At 38.4% G+C, this 19,832-nt stretch overlaps 2 protein-coding genes across 3 annotated transcripts in view; both read left to right on the top strand.

The window, feature by feature from the left end:
* The window catches only part of LOC307169711 (uncharacterized protein), a 39,589-nt gene that overhangs the window by 11,440 nt on the left and 8,317 nt on the right, over nt 1-19,832 (top strand). The gene's annotated exons all lie outside the window — the stretch shown is intronic.
* LOC307169690 (uncharacterized protein) lies at nt 1,705-19,136 on the top strand. 2 transcript variants are annotated; one of them, XM_079890441.1, is made up of 4 exons: nt 1,715-1,983; nt 2,217-2,391; nt 2,847-3,272; nt 16,930-19,136. In XM_079890441.1, the coding sequence occupies exons 3-4, from the start codon at nt 2,948-2,950 to the stop codon at nt 18,885-18,887; spliced, it is 2,283 nt and encodes a 760-aa protein (XP_079746567.1). In that variant the 5' UTR covers nt 1,715-1,983; nt 2,217-2,391; nt 2,847-2,947; the 3' UTR covers nt 18,888-19,136. The 2 variants fall into 2 exon arrangements, with proteins under 2 accessions (XP_079746566.1, XP_079746567.1); XM_079890440.1 differs by lacking the exon at nt 2,217-2,391 and having other exon boundaries at nt 1,705-1,983.

Genomic DNA, 19,832 nt, shown 5'->3' on the forward strand with positions numbered 1-19,832 from the left:
AGATTAGTTTTGATCAACACATTCTCATACCCAAGACGTCACTTTTTGTCACTTTCAACCATGCTTCAATATCTGACGCTCAAGCACCCTTTAGCGTCCATATGTGACGCTTCGGTTATGGGTAGGTTTAGGCGTCATGTAACTGACGCTTTCGAAAGCGTAAATATCCGACGCACAAAGCACCCTTAGCGTCAATATGAGACGCTTCGGTTGGGTAGGTTTAGGTCTGTGGTAGGGTTATGCGTCTCATATGGACGCTAAAGGGTGCTTTGAGCGTCAGATATTGAAGCATGGTTGAAAGTGACGTCTTGGGTATGAGAACGGGCTGTTTTGATTGTGATCTGATTTCTGCATTTTATTAGGCTGAGTGCTTTGTTACACTTATCTTAGTCATGCAATTTGACAATATGTAGTTTATAATTATGAAATGCAGATGCAAATAAAGTGTTATGAATAATCTTTGGTATTTTAATGTTTTAATTTCCCAATAGAGCTTCTGAACGCCTAATAACTTATATTTCACCTATATTTTAAACATTCACTGTTTTACCTTTCATGTCCATATAAAAACCCAAAATTAATTTTAAAGCATTTGTTCTATTCAGGTAATGTGGACCATTAACATTATGTGGAATCAGAACCGAACGGCACAGGTCTGCTCAATTTCAATGGCTTTTTGCTAGCATGACAGTTTGCAAATTAATTAGTGTTATTTGTATATTGTTGAGCTAATTATTCATTTAATATTCATTGTAATACAATCGCTGAGGTGTCTCTCGTCCATCAGCTGATACAACTTTTTTTTTACAATGTGTATATTGTGAATAGTATGTGAGTTTTCTGTATCCATGGAATTTCCGGATTACCTACACTTGCTGAAATCTGATGTTTGCATCTGAAGACACTGCATGGGATACTGTTTCCCACAACGCAACACACTCCACGTGACATTTCATCTTCGTGAAGTGTGCGGCATGAGTGAACTGAGGTGGGAATAATTAAATGTAGCCTAACACTTTTAGAAGTACACGTTACTGTAGCCTACACACTGTGTTTCTGACAACACTATCATTAAATAAATTGTACTTTAATCTCTATGGCATGTTTCCGGAAAATAATGTTTCAGTGATGCAAACAGAGATTAATGCTTCAACAGAACATGAACATAGTGTCGTTGTTCATTGTTCAAAGTCCATTTAGTGTTGATTCAAATCAGTTCAATAACTGTGCAAATTGAAACATAGGAAATGATCAATTTATAGCAATAACTTTTGTATGCTGACAAAATATAGTATATATTATATTAGGGCATAATCTACCATAATCCTAAAATAATTATTTGTGATGTTATCCCATCTATAATGAGTTATTTTATAATTGAAGTATTGCACACAGAAAGTGGTAGGTATGCCTGCAGTAATATTACCTGCATCCTTAAAATTATCCAGCCTAATAGTCAATTTGATTCAAACATGATAATTATATTTTTAGCTTTTTGTCAAACCAGTTAATTTATGTTATCATTAAGAACATTTTTATGTTACATTTTTGTTTTTGAGCATAATCAAATCAATTGATTTGAAGTGAAAAACATTTAATTTCACAGAATCAACTTGACTTTACACCAACAAACATAATTGTTATCCTCGGTCAAAATCGAGGGAACGAGGGGGTCTGTCCATAACCTTCCCTCGACCACGTCATGAAGTGGAACGCACTTCAAAATGGCGGCGGGGATTCCCCCGAGGGGAAGTGCTCAGGGAAGTTCGCAAGTGCGTGTCTAAAAGTGGACTGGAACGCAGCATAGATGTGAACTTTAAATTGGAAAAGTACTTGAGCAGCGACTGATAACGTTTCACAAGAACACAAGTACAGACAAGAAACGGCCTTATTCTTCTTTAGTCGTGTTTTCATGATTTTCGCCTCGCATTGATGACGTCACCGCTAACGCCATCAACTGCGCCGATTCTTTACTGATGTGAGGTAAGCAGTTCACGGTCCTTCGTATATTTATACAATTATATACATATAAAAAAAGTATTCAAAGCAACATTTTACAGTCTCATTTCTGTATTGTTTTCATCTGATAGATAGCTATTTTGTGCGTTTTTTTCTTCTGGCGTTGGCTGACTGAAATAAACATCATGTAACGTTAGCCTAGCAGCAAATGAGGAACTAAAGTTAAATTAATTCATTTGTCTGTTTTTATATGTTAGTCTGTACTATTATTTCGATGTTTGGGGCAGTGAGGGGTCGCCTAATGTTACTTGATCCAAAAAGAAAAGAAAAGAAAAAAAAAGTTAAAGTATGATCTGTGTTGGGATTTAAGGAGAATCGATATCGAGACTGACGATATTCACCACACAGAACCTTTTAAATCCATCACAAGAGGTAAATAAATATTTATAAGCTGACATTTTTTTTGACATTGTAAATATTCAAATATTATTTGGTTATGCATGCTCTTACAGTTTACAGCAACAAGTTTATTAGCTATTTTTTATGACTGTAAATAAATGTAAAAATGTGTTGTAAATCGAACTACATTTAGGTTCATATGGACATATGCTGCTGTATGGTAGTTATTATAACTGTGGTTAATGAAAAGATATCTCCCTGATACGACTTAATAAGTGGGAGTATCACAATAAACAATTGCCACTTCAAGTAAAAAAAAAAGAAGATAATAATGTTAAAAAATTGATTGACCAACATGTAGAATACGTGAACAAATTAAATAACTTAACATTTTGATAGTTGGATAGATAAAGACAAACAACATGTTTAAAGTTTGAGAAGGAATGAAAATATTCATTTGATAACTCATTTGTGTTTGTTTTTGACAGTTCTGCTCCTCACCTTCAACGAAGCTTCTTCCACAGCATTTAAACCAATAAATGCTGGAATATACACATTATTCTACAAGTGAAGAAGATAGTGTTTGCGAATGAACATTGAAAACATGAATGATCCAGAGCCCTGCAGATTAAAACAGGAAAACACTGAAGAACGAAGAGCTCACCCAGAACCCTGCAGAATAAAGCAGGAAAACACTGAAGAACGAAGAGCTCACCCAGAACCCTGCAGAATAAAGCAGGAAGACACTGAAGAACAAAGAGCTGATCTAGAACCCTGCAGAATAAAACAGGAAGACAGTGAAGAACAAAGAGCTGATCTAGAACCCTGCAGAATAAAGCTGGAAGACACTGAAGAACAAAGAGCTGATCTAGAACCCTGCAGAATAAAGCTGGAAGACACTGAAAAACAAATAGGTTGGTGCTTATTGATTTTTCAATAAGGTTCTAAAACCTCAAGTAGTTCATTAGATTTAGTGCAGTTAGAAAAGTCTTAAGAGCTATGAAATAATCATAGTTAAAGGTGCTCTTAGTGATGTTGGGTGACGTCACTTCATGTTGACGTTCAGAATATTGTCAAACAAAAAGGAGGCTAGGTAGACCCTCCCTCCTCCTCATCCGCGCACTAACCCCACAAATCCTTCTTGTCAGTTATTGGCTGGAACAGTTTGTTATGTTTCGTGGTGCGGGTTAGCCCAGTTTGTTTTTGTTGCCGTTTGTGGAGCCTGGGGTGTCTACAGAGATCGTGTTTTTTTACGGTGTGTTCAGGGGACAGGCAGCTAGCAGATAGTGAGGAGATGTTTGCTGTATGTGACAAAAAAAAGTTTGGCTTAAAAAACGCGTGACATCGCTTAGAGCACCTTTAAAAGGGGCTATGTTCACTATGTTCCATGTATGCAAGCAAATTTAGTAAGGGTCACAGGTGAGTAGGGCTGCAAGATATATAGTTTTCGCATCGATAATTTGGTTGCATGAGAAAATTAACTAAATACAAAACAAGTACATATTTATTCTTTTTGGAAGCCGGGTTTAATTGTAAATCCATCCCCTTCATTAGTTATAGGAACCAGCAACCAGGGTGGTTTTCCCCTTAGGCCATTTTCCTGGTTGCGTTCACACCATAGGGGCTGTGATTCACATCGCCAGTAGGAACTCTGAAGTGACATATTAGCTGGCTGACAGCAACTCCATTTAAAGGGTTAATTCACCCAAAAATTTAAATTCTGTCATTAAATACCCTCATTTCGTTCCAAACCCATAAACCCTCCTCTTTGGGAACAAAAATCTTTTTGATGAAATCTGAGAGCTTTCTGTCCCTCCATTGACAGCTACACAACACTTTGATGCTTCAAAAAGTTCATAAAGAGATTGTTAAACTAATCCATATGAATTGAGTGGTTTAGTACATTTTTTTTTTGATGAACAGATCACACATCAGTTGTGGTAAATGAAAGTAATTTATGACAGAATTAAACATTTAATACCAACATTTCAACAACAATACCAACTTGAGGATTGAGGATGCCGTGATCACGGAGCTGTGTTTTTGTTGTGTGACGTGGTTTTTTGTGATTACAGAGATTACATGATTGAAAGAGCTAAAAGGAGGGCTAAGAGACTAAGAGTGTATTCACACCAGGAAAGTCCGATAGTTCACTTGCTTTGGTCCGGACCAAATAGGATGTTGATTTTTTTTGTTTGGTACGGTTCGCTTTCACACTGCTCTTTTTGCAAGTGAACCAAAATGTGTAAACAAAACCACACGTGTGCTAAGGTCGTCCATTCATTGGACAGGAATTCTCAAGCAGGGAAAAGCAGGAAGTGCACAAACAGGCTCAGCATGGAGATATTTCGTAATGTAATATTTGTTATTTTACTGATTTGGTGTTATTCTCTACAAACGCAATATGAAGAAACTATATGGTATAGATAAAAGCCCGCCCGCACCGACAATTGATTGCTTGGGTCCTTACATGCGCTTCGTGAGGCACACTAGCTGGCACACCAGGGATGGAAATTAACTTTTTTGTTCACCGGCCACTGTGGCTGGTGGATTTCAAAATCTACCAGCCACTCAATGTTTTTACCAGCCACTTTCTTGTTTTTAACCTACAATGTGTAACTGCATGTGAAAATTAATACTACAAGATCTACAATACTTAGGCAGTTTATTTAATCTCAAGTCTCAATAAAATACTGAAATTTTCTCTTTCTTTCTTATACACACACCAGGCATGGCATTATGGGTGCCTTAGTAGGCCGAACCACTTTTCAACAGGCCCACCCAAAACTTTTCTTCAAAAAAAAAAAAAAAAAAAACAACGTTTAATATATACTAATTTTGTCAAGAACTAAAAAAAAAAATCGCCAATAAGCTCATAATTTGTTCTAAAATAGTCTAAATGTTTAATTTTAAAAAATTGAAAAGCTGGTTTTGTCTTTTTTGATGTTTCTGCGCAAATTTAGCAGACAGTGGTTCGGGTTTGTTCCAATCAGAGCATGTGAGCGGAGAGCGCATTTCTGAATATTCCGCTCCGCTCACTCATTCCGTAGGGTCGCTCGCTCAACCCAGAATGGCCTGCCCTGAGCCTGGTTCGAAAATATGTGGAATAAGGGCTGCCTCCGACTTAAAAAAAAAAATTCTAGTCGACTAGTAGTTGTTCATTTAAGCCATTCGTGGACAAAGATGAAGTTGACGATGCGGATTCGCCATGAACGCCAGAGAGAAATGCACATTTCATATGGATTTCACAATCAGAGAGCCTATTTCTTTTGGTTTTGAATATTTTCGTTTAAAAGTAGACATTTCAAGCTTTCTATAATAGATAGCCTATATTTCTAAAATCTGTGAGGCACAAGCTGAGTTTCGGCGCCCTTCAGTTCACGTGCAATGCAATTGATCATGCCGTCGCCTTATCACATTGTCTGCTATATATTTTCTTCCTATTTTTTAAATACAGGCAATTGGTTGATAAAACATTGATCAAAATTAAGATACAATTTATACAAAACGAAAATCTTTTAAAAAGAGTCTTTCTAGAAAAAAAAACTCAATGAAGTGATCAAAATCATGTCTTGCATGTCACGTCAGACCGCTCCAGTATTTGCGTATCATATCTTTCTCGGCGACCAGCGCCGTTGCTAGGAGGGCGCCAGCGCCTCTGCCTCGCGAGTGGATGATAGCCCTGAAGAGGCCTAGCAATGGTACCTTTAGTGGTAGTTAGTGGTCGACCGATATATCGCCGAGGCCGATATATCGGCCGATATTTGAAATTTTTTAGATATCGGCATCGGCCGATAAATATTTCCGTTTGGCCGATATATTTCAAAACAGTTTGTGACTGTGCATTAGCGCTTTTTTCCACTGACGCGAACAGAGCGTCACTTCGTGCAACATCGAGCGCACCAAGAACATCGCGGATAGGTCCGTCCTATGCACCGACAGATGTTTTCTCTGCAGACCTCTTAACGCCTGCGATATAACGCCTTTTTTTGAAGGTGTGCCTCCTCTAAAAGTGCCCGCCGTTCGTTCAGCTGGGTCTCGGTTCGATTGTTTGGTCCGCACCTGAGTTCGATTGCTGTATTCATACCTACCCAAAAGGTCCGCACCAAGGGGGGAAACGAACTAGAGTTCGATTCAATTGAACCAAACGAGGCAGGTGTGAATACACCCTAAATCTCTTACAACAACTTTCAATGCTACATATCATCTAGGCTGTAAAGAACACAATGCAGTAGACAAAGACAACAGGTCAATGCCATTTCAGTTTTTGTGGTGTAGGTATATGTAAACTGCATGTTAGCTTTTTGAAAATAATGGCTGCCGATGTTTCGCATGTGTTCGGCCAATCAGTGTACACTTGCGTCTCTGGTAGCTCCTATTGTGCTGGGTTAGACCCTACTCTGCAGTAGGAGCTAATTTAGTCCCCCCAAAAGGCGGTGCCGGCCCGAGTTTTTGGAGGCCCGAAGCAGAATTTGATTTGGGGGCCCCCCTCCCACCACGCGGAGTCACCTGTGCTTGACGATTATTGATACAAATGTCACGCTTTAGTGTTACATTATAAATTACTACAATGAGGTTATGTATTAATACAAAATAAATACTTAATAAAAAATAGATACTTAAATAATTTTTTTTTTACTTTGTCTTAACTCTTTTACTAACTCTATGAAACTTCTGAAAACAAACTGTCTCAAAACATATTAAATAAATTATTTGCAAAATATCCTCCAATGTTTTGCAACACTTTGCAGTTTGAATGATGTATTGTGTGAACATGACGGAGTATGTTTTTATGTTTCTACTGTTCGATCGCGCCCGCGCCACACACACACACACACACACACACACACACAACATATTCCAGCATTGCAATCTCGACATCTCAGCCTGTTCATTATAGCCGTAATAAAATATGATAATAAAATAGTCAACCTAACATATAAAAATTACACTGCTCTGTTTAAATAATCAGTAGTACAATTTGTACCATTCAGCATAAGCACCGCTCCACTGTGATGTTTCCAAGCACATTTTTGCACATGTGAAAAGGATAATTTTTTCTGTCGATATTGGAACGTGAGTGAAGTACAAAGAAGCCTATAATAAAGAATAGTTTAACATCCAAATACATCGCGAATGTTGAAACATTTTGATTATAATGAGAGAGATACGTGAGCCCAACGCCGCTTACTTTCACTTTCGCTTTAAATTATTTTGTTTTGGCTTGTTTATAGTTATTTTTTTATTCTTGTTCTGTTCCGAATATCATTAAATTTAAAGGATAAATCATTGATTTAAATGTCAATCATGTAAGGCAAATCAAATTTCTGTGACATGGCTTAACATTACTGTGACTGTGCACAAATTGTCTATGCTCGCGAGTTGTCTAGTTTATGCACATTACTCAAACACTGGCAGACACAGCAGCAGTTGTAGGCAGGTATATTGATCATGAAATCAGAATTTTCTTGTCCTGAATTATTCATTCATTCATTCATTCATTCATGTCACTTGTTTAAGTTAATTAATATGTAAAAAAATAAATAAATAAAAACTCGATAAGCAGCCGCTTAGTTCGCTTATGCCTCGGGCCAGCCCTGCCAAAAGGCATGGCAATAACTAAAACATGCCAAAAAGCAAGGCTGGGTGCTAATCCTATACTCTAGCCTATACTCTACACATCAACGGCGGCTAAGTCTAATCATATACTCTAGTGCGTCTACACATCGACGGCGGCTGAGTCTAATCCTATACCCTAGTGCGTCTACACATCAACGTCGGCTGAGTCTAATCCTATACTCTAGCGCGTCTACACGTCGACGTCGGCTGGGTGCTAATCCTATACTCTAGCCTATACTCTACACATCAACGGCGGCTAAGTCTAATCATATACTCTAGTGCGTCTACACATCGACGGCGGCTGAGTCTAATCCTATACTCTAGCGCATCTACACATCGACGTCGACTGGGTGCTAATCTTATACTCTAGTGCGTCTACACATCAACGTCGGCTGAGTCTAATCCTATACTCTAGCGCATCTACATATCGACGTCGACTGGGTGCTAATCTTATACTCTAGCGCGTCTACACATCGACGGCGGCTGAGTCTAATCCTATACTCTAGCGTGTCTACACATTGACGGCGGCTGAGTCTAATCCTATACTCTAGCACGTCTACACATCGACATTGGCTGAGTCTAATCCTATACTCTAGCGTGTCTACACATCGACATCGGCTGAGTCTAATCCTATACTCTAGCGTGTCTACACATTGACGTCGGCTGAGTCTAATCCTATACTCTAGCGTGTCTACACATCAACGTCGGCTGAGTCTAATCCTATACTCTAGCGCGTCTACACATCGACGTCGGCTGGGTGCTAATCCTATACTCTAGCGCGTCTACACATCGACGGTGGCTGAGTCTAATCCTATACTCTAGCGCGTCTACACATCGACGGCGGCTGAGTCTAATCCTATACTCTAGCGTGTCTACACATTGACGGCGGCTGAGTCTAATCCTATACTCTAGCACAGGGGTTTTCAAATTGGGTGAATGTGAGCCTCCCCTTAGAGTAGGTAAGGACAGCCGAGCCCCCCCTTCCCCAAAATCTCGTCCGCCTGCCCTAACCCACACACGACCTCTGCAGTAAATGCCATCTTTTGTGTGTTCCAGGCAATGATGAGTTTCAATAACAACTGATAAAATGTAAACATTATTTAATTTCCACAACTTTCTTAAAAGTGCATTCATGAACGATTCTTTGCAACAGCAAATAATTTCCAACTTCATGCAGGCCTAATTGAGGCTACTTTTAAAATCACTGAACATCAGTAGGTCTAACCACAAGTCAACAAAACATGTGTAATTGGCGCCAAAGCTACCGCCGACGACACCTGATGGCTGAAATCGGCACAGTGTGTCTGGGCTTTAAGCGCACATTTGAAGGAGATGCACATCGTATCGAACAAAATCAGCAGTGGTGGAAAGAGTACTGAAAAACATACTCAAGAAAAAGTACCATTACATTCCAAAAAATGTAGTGTGAGTAGAGTAAAAAGTACTTGTCCAAAAAACTACTTGAGTAAGAGTAAAAAAGAAGCTTATTTAAAAGTACTCATGAGTAGTGAGTAGTGAGTACTGAGCTGTGGATTCTACCCCCTTATAATAAACAATGTGCACTACAATTCATAAATTAAAAAAATTGCACATACTGTAATTCACATTATATTTTGTTCTTTGTCAGAAAGATTGAAGAATATCTATCATCCATCTTTTTAAAATGCATCAAATCAGTACACTCATCACCATTTAAATCATATTACAGTATTTAAAAAAAAAAAAAAAAAAAAAAAAAAAATTAGGCGAAAGGCCACTGAGCCTGAGCATGCTATTGTTGCACATAAAATATCAATATTCATAACTGTGCAAAGAATTCAAAAACCTTTAGAAACTCATATGAAAGTTCAGCATCACACACCATGAGATGGGTTAAATAGAGAGATTAAAAAATACCCAGTTTCTCTCCAAAACGGTACCAATTTTAGTGTTTTGATAAATGAGAATCACTAATATTATCAGTTTACCTCACCTAATGCACTGAAAAAGGCTAAGATAGTAGGCTAACACTAATTACACTGTAATTCCATGCTATTAAATATGTTACAATTTAAACGTAAATGCACATTATTCTAGAAGGATGGCATCATCCTTTACATTTTACATAGCTACTTTTACTCACATTGTAATGCTGATAATATAATTTGTACGGAAAATTGTGCATTAAATAGGAAAGTTATATCCGGGAAACTTTTACAAAAGAAACAAACAAACACACACACAAATGCGTGCATGAAAAACGTTTTTCCGCAAGTGGACATGCCAAATAAAGATGGATTGTATGAAATGGATCAATAAAAAAAACGTTGTTTATTAACGAGCTGTAGTCACGCACTGACAGAAATGCAGTTCAAGTTAACGCCATGGTTCATAAGGTGCACTGATACTGAATCTGGCGACATGGCGAGCGCGAGACGCGGCAGTGCACAGATCGTGACGCGCGTCTCTCTATAATGTGATTAATTTGTGAAGTAAATGGGAGCGGGAATTCACCGCATTATGAACTCGTCACGCAATACTACGTGGGAACGGATTGCGAAAGCGTGGGCACGGTTTATGAATTTGTGGGTAGCCTACAGATTGCAAAAACTGAAGACACGGTTAACAAGTCTGAGAGCGCGGATTAGAAACTCGTGGGTATGGTTTATTAAACTGAGGGAACAGTTTGAGAATTCGTGAGTACTGTTTATAAACTGAGCGGACGGATTGCAAAACCGTCGCCACGGATCGTTTTTTTACTCACAGAGGTGACTTCCCGGGCTCCGTATCCTCCCTTAATGTTGACTTCTGCTGACTTGGGACAAGGAAACGACGCATTTTAAAGCTAATACTCGCGTCGCACACACAATTACCGATATCAATAGAGCTGCATACAGTTATTTTTTCTTTGCGTGTCGCGCCTCCCCTGTGGCTCTTTGGCGCCCCCCATGGGAGGCGCGCCTCACCTATTGAAAACCGCTGCTCTAGCACGTCTACACATCGACATTGGCTGAGTCTAATCCTATACTCTAGCGTGTCTACACATTGACGTCGGCTGGGTGCTAATCCTTTACTCTAGCGCGTCTACACATCGACGGTGGCTGAGTCTAATCCTATACTCTAGCGCGTCTACACATCGACGGCGGCTGAGTCTAATCCTATACTCTAGCGTGTCTACACATTGACGGCGGCTGAGTCTAATCCTATACTCTAGCACGTCTACACATCGACATTGGCTGAGTCTAATCCTATACTCTAGCGTGTCTACACATTGACGTCGGCTGGGTGCTAATCCTTTACTCTAGCGCGTCTACACATCGACGTCAGCTGAGTCTAAACCTATACTCTAGCGCATCTACATATCAATGTCGGCTGAGTCTAATCCTATACTCTAGCGCGTCTACACATAGACGGTGGCTGGGTGCTAATACCTGTTCCCCTAACTAGCTTACTTCCTGTGCAGGAATAATCGACAAACAGACCTCAGCAAATGTCCTTTAAATGCTTTAATCACGGGCGGAGGATCTCTCGAGCAGTTCTCAGAGAATCTCCCCCAAGAAGAAGCAAGGCCGGAGGATCTCAGACAAATTCCATTGAGAATCCCTCCAGCTAAAAGAATACAACAGTTTTTATAGAATAAGGAGGTATGGCAAAAATGTCATGCTGCATTACATAATTTCCCCTCAATTTGATTGGTTTTCATAGACAAACCCTTCTGTTACCCTTCATTGTTAATCACAAGGTTCAAATTTAGTCATCTGGTTTCAATTCCCATATTTGTAATTTTTACACTCACACCTGTAAAGCTCACGCTCGATCGGCCCAAAGTCCGGCATCCGACCAGCGTGGAAGGTCTTTATGCATTACTGTCTTTTCTCGAGGCAAAGTATTTTTTTATTAAATGCAATACATTTAAATATGTATTCTCTCGTTATTTCATCTGACTCCATAAATGAAAAGGTTTTAATGATATCTGTGCATCCTTAAATGTGAGCGAATGTTTGACTATTCTTTTTAACTCTTTAATGAAAATAATGTCAAAGTCAGTTAGAATAATCATATGTAACCATTTATTATGTCAGGTAAATGTATCATGCCAATTTCATAATCAATTCAAAGATAATTGATACAAAACATCAAATGATCGGGAATAAAGAGAAGAGATGCGAACCCAACATTATACATGAAGCTGAGAGTCTTACTCTCAGCCTCACGGGCTAATCTGAAATACAGAAAGGCCCCGATCTTCTCGTTGCATTTCCCTATAGGGACATCCCGCGTGACGTCACGCCATTTGGAGCAGCCATTTTGACGGAATAGAAAATGCTAAACCGCCGGTGATACTCATAGACAGTATAAACAGAGACGGGCTCTGGTATAAACTACATTGATACTGCAGCTCGTCGCGATATTCTATCATGCCCGAGCGATGCTGTGCAGTTGGATGCGATCAGATACGTGATCATACAAAAGGAATAGGCCTATCTTTATACCGTATCCCGAAAGAAACAAAACGGAGAAACAAGTGGTTGGCGGCAATATACAGGCAAAACGCTGATGGTGGTGCTTGGCTTCCAACTGTTTGTGATATAAGGTACAAGAAGAAAAATGTAAACAAATAATAAAAGTGCATGTAAAATATACAATAAAGTTGAGATGAAATTATACAAGGTTAACGTTACTTGACTTTTTACGTCTATTCAGTTTTTGTAACATGTCCATGACAACCGATAGCCTGCTTTTGTATGCTTTTAATGAAGCTCTGGTGTAGCGTGATGGGAAGTGAATAAGGTAACGTCAGCTGTAAATGTCACCGAACTCAATGTCAGGAAGTTTTTCTACACATTAAATGCCTGTAAAAAGAACTTGCGGTGCTTCATATGGATCTATGATTCCTATCTTCCTCTTGTATACTTGATATATATTTTTGTGATGCTAATAAGTGCGATGACATGACGTGAAGAGTTAGCTGAAGCTAATAATAGTGGTGGGGGAAAACTCGATTCTGTTCAGTATCGAGATATTTTGCGCACGCAATTATATCAATACTGTAGCGCAAAGTATTGCAATATTTAGGCTAATTATAAAACAATTATACTAATAATTATATTATTAGTATAATAATATACTCCCTAATATATTACCCACCCCTAATAATAGATCTATTGCCATTAGACAGTATAGCCAATGTGAGTAGCTGACGGATGTATACCGTCAAAATGGCTGACACACGGCTAGGGGTCACGTGACTGGGAGATCCCTATATAGACAGAAACTTCTTTCACATGGAAACATGTGCTAACAATGGAAATTTGCATTCAGAGATTACACCTTTTGGGGGTATGGGACCATTTGCCAGGAGACCACCTTCCTTTGTGTGCCAGTTATCTCTAAACTCTTAAAAATCTTATTACCTTTTGTTTTACTTATTTGGAAATGAGACATTTGTACCAGTCGCACTGAGACATTTCAAATGATATTAAATATGTATAATACTCAATGATAATCATTCAGTCAGAGAGGGGGTGAGGGATGAGGGAATGAAATGTAGATTAGGATGACTCGGACGTGAGACTTTTGTCTCAAATGGTGAGTTCAAATGGTAATTTCCAGCAAGGTCCTGTCTTCAACCAGACTGTTCGGCATTTTCTAATTTCTCAATTCTTACACAACCAAAGTAAATGGGGTATGGCAACACAACATACAACATTCACAAACACAGGACAGAACGTTTTAGTACATTCTGTTTCAAAGTGTTATCATGTTAGGCCTAAAAGAGAAATAAGGTTAGATGTTAGAAACATGGTTAGTTTAATATACAGTTTACTATTTTATCTATTAAAAATCCACCACACAAGTTGATGCTAAGCTATAAGTGTGAAAACATATGATGGTTTGAGGTGTACTGTCACCTGTGGTTAAAGCCAGGCATTGATTTTTGCCACTAACGATATCAAAACTTCATGCCCCTCCAAAAAGACAAGACATAATGTAAAAAAAATGAAAAGACTAATATGAGCAGGTAATGTCTTCAACTGTTGTTTTGACTCATTGAAAACAAATTTACAATAAATAATGTTAAAAAAAGTGAGGCAATGCTGTCATTTGATATAACGATATATATATATATATATAAAGGTTAAATTATTATTATTATTATTATTATTATTATTCCTATGACAGTAATAGCCATATGTTGTAAAATAAATGAAAATGAATATTTCATAAGTAAATAATTTTACCTATTCTGGGAAATAATAATCTTTATACTTTAGCACTATACAGTCGACAACTGGCTTTGAGATGGACGACTTCTCGTCCCTTTCCCTATAACACTATCAAAGTGTCTAGTAATCTTCACCAATTAACATGCTCTGCAGCATTAACTAGACAGACTCCAGACAATGCCTTCGAATATGCTTTAATCACAGCCGAAGGATCTCAGACAAATTTCAGAGATAATCTCACCAGCAGAAAGAATACAACAGTTTTTATAGAATAGGAGCATGGCAAAAATGACATTATACATTACATAATTTCCCTACAATTTGATTGGTTCTTCATATGCAAACCCTTCTGTTACTAGGTAGAAGCAAACTTAGATCTCAAATCAGTAAAAAAATGGAAAAGGTTAGAAGTTCAGTTGATTACTCAATATGTCATGTGAGACTATTCTCGACAGTATATTTTTGATATTGTCTGGTCAGCATCTCAGAATTTTACACTGGTTTCGACACAATCTTCAGAGTACATTTTGTTCAAGTGTTATAATGTTAGGCCTAAAGGAGAAGTAAGGTTAGTTGTTAGGATTATGATTAGTTTGATATACAGTTTACTATCTTATTCATTAAAAATCCATCACAGGTGCCAACAATGTTGCATGCTAATGCTAAACTCACAGTACATTCAGAGATGGAGTTCACTGCATTCATTCATTGTGAACTAATCCGCTCTGAGCTGTGGAAAATACCGATCACAAGCTGATTGCCTGAACAAAGTGCGCACTTCATTTTGAAACACACAGCGCAAACAGACTATATACTTATTTATACGGTTGCCCCTGACTAAAGATTTATCTATTTGACTAGTAGTCGTCCAAACGACGACTAATCACGATTGTTTTAATTTAATTACTTAAATATACTGGTGAGAGTACTAAACCATAATGAGCCTTTAATAAAGCCATAATATATAGCCAATTTCAGCCTTAAAGTCGCCATGAACCGGAAGTTACAAACAACTTTTCTCCAGTGTTTTGACGTATTTCCAAATGAAACGGAATATATAATAGAGGGCATGGTTTTACTCATAGCAGACTAACAGTTTGAGGGGAGTTGCCACGCCCTCATAGCACATGACAAGAGAAGAGAAGTCGTTTCGAGGGGGGAGGGAAGGATAACATATTTGATTAAAGAATATATGGGCACATGAATTTTTTTAAATTAATGAAGTGCACAGATAAATCATTTGTAATAAACACTAAGGCTGTCACTTTTGAGAAAAATCTAATTCGAACGGATATCGAATATCCGAATATATTCGAATATCTACGCGTAAAATGAAGTTAACGAACAACCTTGATCCATCAGGAAACGCCACATGGTCGCTGAATTCCACTGCGCTTCATGAAGAGTTTTTCTTTTGCGTGAAAAAGCCATTCGCCAGAGATGTGTTAAAAGATGCGGAGTGCATTCATGATTAGGCTACTGGTATAATAATCTTCCTGGCGCCGGGTCTGAGTGAGTAATGTACTCTCTTACCTTTGTTCTTTGATTAACATTAATGACACTTTAAGACCAGGCGCTGCGGACAGAGACACGATCTGACACGCGTCACATTTTCTCACATCTCTACGTTCATTTAAGACTTTATTTAAATAATTTAAGACTGCTCTTATGAGGACACCAGACAAAACGGACACTTGGCATAATTTGTGTGTTGTGGTTTGTTCAAGCCCGAAAGAGAACTCGATACTGACACGCGTCTTTTCTGTGGGTTGTGTGTGTGTGTGTGTGTGTGTGTGTGTAATAGGCAGGAATTACAGTGCGGTCTCTTGTCGTTATCTTCCATTTTTAAAACAAGCTGGCTATTAGCTATTATTCGCTTGATTTGGTCATGGGCCTACGCTACAATACGTTTAGAGCGGCCGCTACTGGATGAGATGGCAAACAATAAAATAAAAAGCAAACGGTAGACTGTAAAAAATGCGCAAAACATGGCACTTTAAAAACCGGATAGTTTATTTATAGTTCGATTTCGGATATTTCACATCATGTTCGAATGCATATTCAAATATCGAATAAAAAGTGACAGCCCTAATAAACACTACAATATTACATAAAAATACGAATTGTAAAATTTGATTTCATGGTGACTTTAAGCTCACGCAAAAAAGCTTTTTTTTTGCCTTTTTTTGCCGCAAAACACCGGGAAAAGTAATGATAATGATTAAATGTGTCGGAAAAAATAGCAAGGAGACAAATGTAATTTGAACGCGTCTATAGAGAGAAATACACCTTTAACTATTAATATTGCTATTAACTAATTAATATTGCTAAAGAATATTAACGTAGCTATCCTAACCTTATTCAACTACATACCTTCCTCAATATTAACGTAGCTGACCTACTTTATTAAAGTGCGCCTGAGTGACTGTTCGTTTTATCGTCAGAGAATGTGGAAGTTATCGGAACACGTCTTTCTACTTAGTGATGAGAATGTAGCCTACAGTATGTTTAATGCCTTAAACGTAGAAAAGGTTTGTTTGTGATTAGCCTGTGTAAAATGTAGGTAATCAAACACTCAATAGTTCTCATAAACATACCAAATTCAAATGAATGCATCAACATGTTCATAATTGCTTCTATTATGTCAGAGTTCACATGTAATTTTCCTTTCACATTTCTCTCTTTTTATGCTTTACTGAAAAGCAAACTTTTGAAACTTTATTTATTTTTTTACCTTCATTTTTAGACCTGATAGAAGAGAACAAGGAGATTGAAGAACTGATTGAAGCGGGAGAGAAACATCATGTCAAAACTGAAGAAAAATCCTTGAGTCCCTCATTGAAAAAAAAAGCCAAAATATGTTTCACTTGCCCACAGTGTGGAAAGAGTTTCTCATGCGAGCACAATCTTAATCTTCACATCAAATTTCATCGTGGAGGGAAGCCTTATGCATGTGATCAGTGTGATAAGATATTCACAATAAAAGGAAACCTTAATGAACACATGAAAATCCACTGTGGAGAGAAGACGTATACATGTGATCAGTGTGGGAAGAGTTTTGCACAAAAAGGAAATCTTGAGGAACACAGGAAAATACACATTGTAGCGAAGCCGTACGCATGTGATCAATGTGGGAGAAGTTTCCCATATCAAGGAAACCTTAACGATCACATGAGGATCCACACTGGAGAGAAGCCGTATTCATGTGATCAGTGTGGGAAGAGTTTCGCACAAAAAGGAAACCTTAATGAACACATGAAAATTCACACCGGAGAAAAGCCATACAAATGTGATCAATGCGGGAAAAGTTTTACACAAAAAGCACCCCTCAACGAACACATGAAAATTCATACTGGAGAGAAGCCGCACACATGTGATCAGTGTGGGAAGAGTTTCACACAAAAAGGAGCCCTTATTGAACACATGAAAATCCACACTGGAAATAAACCGCACACATGTGATCAATGTGGGAAAAGTTTCACTCGAAAAGTAGCCCTTAGTGAACACATGAGGATCCACACTGGCGAGAAGCCGTACACATGTGATCAATGTGGGAAGAGTTTCATAAAATCAAGTGTTTTTAAAGTACATATGCTTTCTCATTCTAGAGAAAGACTATATAACTGTGACCAATGCGGTAAAACATTTTTTAGGGCAGATTTCCTGAAGGACCACCTGAAAGTTCATACAAAGGAGAAGCCTTACGTCTGTTACCTGTGTGGAAAGAGTTTTAGGCAGATGGGCGCATTAAAATTACACCAGAAAAGACACAGTGGTGTGAAGGATCATATTTGTTCTGTGTGTGGGAAGCGTTTTTTTACAGATGGTACACTGAAAGTGCACCAGGCAGTTCACACTACAGAAACACCTTACAAGTGTTCATACTGTGACAAGAGATTCAAACGGTCAATGTATCTGAAAATACATGAGAGGATTCACACTGGAGAGAAGCCACATGCATGTGATCAGTGTGGGAGGAGCTTCAGACTAAAAGGAACCCTTAAAGAACACATGCAAATCCACACTGGGGAGAAGCCTTACACATGTAATCAGTGCGGGAAGAGTTTTGCACAAAAAGGAAACCTTAACGTACACATGAAAATCCACACTGGAGCAAAGCCGTACACATGTGATCAATGTGGGAGGAGTTTCACACATAAAGGAAACCTTAACGTACACATGACAATCCACAGTGCAGCAAAGCCACACACATGTGATCAATGTGGGAAGAGTTTCAAAAAATCAAGTGTTTTTAAATTACATCTGCGTACTCATTCTGGAGAAAGACTGTTTAACTGTGACCAGTGTGGTAAACATTTCTTTAGGACTAATTCCCTGAAGAACCACCTGAAAGTTCATTCAAATGAGAAGCCTCATGTGTGTTCTTTGTGTGGAAAGAGTTTTGGTGAGATGAATGGTTTGAAATTACACCAGAAAAGACACAGTGGTGTGAAGGATCATGTTTGCCCGGAGTGTGGCAAGACTTTTTTTACAGATGGAGAACTGAAAGTGCATCAGACAGTTCACACTAGAGAACAACCTTATAAGTGTTCTCTCTGTGATAAGAGATTCAAACGGTCAGTATATCTGAAAATACATGTGAGGATCCACACTGGAGAGAAGCCGTATCACTGCCATTCATGTGGAAAGAGTTTCACTCAATTAACTTCTCTAATCTTTCATAAAAAAAAATGCCTGTCTTAAAATACAATCGACTTGATTTTCACAGATTAATCAGGCTTTGATCAATTATTCACCTTTTCCAGTTAGTTGAAATATTGAGTTATATGCTAGAATATTCAGTATGTATGATGTCAACTGATTACCCATTTGATTATATGTACTAGTGTTTCTGTGTCTTTAGTCAGTTCGAGGCTGGATCCTCTTACTCATTTTCTACGGCCTTTGGAAGTGTGGAGAACTTTGTCTTCAGTAAACTCTCTGTCAACTTCAGCTTTGACTCCTGGTCTTCATTGAGCAGTTTGGTCTCTTTATGTGGTTTAACTGTAATTCCCCTACAAAGTACATTAATAATCATCCCAAATCATGGTCATGTGGATGTGTGGCACCCTATGATCTGCACGCTGCAAGAAGCTCGTCGGCTTTGGTTAAAAGCATCATTGTAATGAGTGTGAACAGGCTGGCAATGCGCGTTGCTTGTTATTTTTATGTTTTAGTCAAATAGTTAACCGCATTAACCGTTCAATTTTCTTTTTGAGTTCTGTGCAGGCACACGCTTAATGTGTGACACGATGCAGTACATGTGAAATTATGTTATTAAGGTTCCAAACGCAGCAGTAGTTTATGTATTTCTCTTGTGTGTATTTGAGCAACACATTTGTGAGAAACCACCAAAATTTCCATACGTTTGCTATTTCCAGTGAGTTTCTAGTGATCCTGAAGACATTGATTAGCTTGCTCAGGTGTGTTTTATCAAGGTTGGAGCTAAACTGTGCAGGACAGTGGCCCTCCAGGACAGAGTTTGAGAAACCCTGATGTACACCTATACTGAAATCACTTTACTCTCCAGCACAGGAGGGGGTGCCTAAATGGTATGACCCTAAAAAGCTGGTGTCTCGCCAAACTCTTCTGACTGAGAGCTGTGAAAATTTTATTCTTAGCATATTGTGAGTAATAATACTAATACAG

The sequence above is a fragment of the Squalius cephalus genome (genome assembly GCF_949319135.1).
Source record: "Squalius cephalus genome assembly, chromosome: 13".
Lineage (NCBI taxonomy): Eukaryota > Metazoa > Chordata > Actinopteri > Cypriniformes > Leuciscidae > Squalius > Squalius cephalus.

What these genes read in the sequence shown, in the direction of transcription:
- LOC307169690 (XM_079890440.1), top strand. Translation starts at nt 2,948, where the DNA reads ATGAACATTGAAAACATGAATGATCCAGAGCCCTGCAGATTAAAACAG. An exon ending in AGACACTGAAAAACAAATAG is followed by an intron (nt 3,273 to 16,929) that starts GTTGGTGCTTAT and finishes CTTCATTTTTAG; the next exon opens with ACCTGATAGAAGAGAACAAG.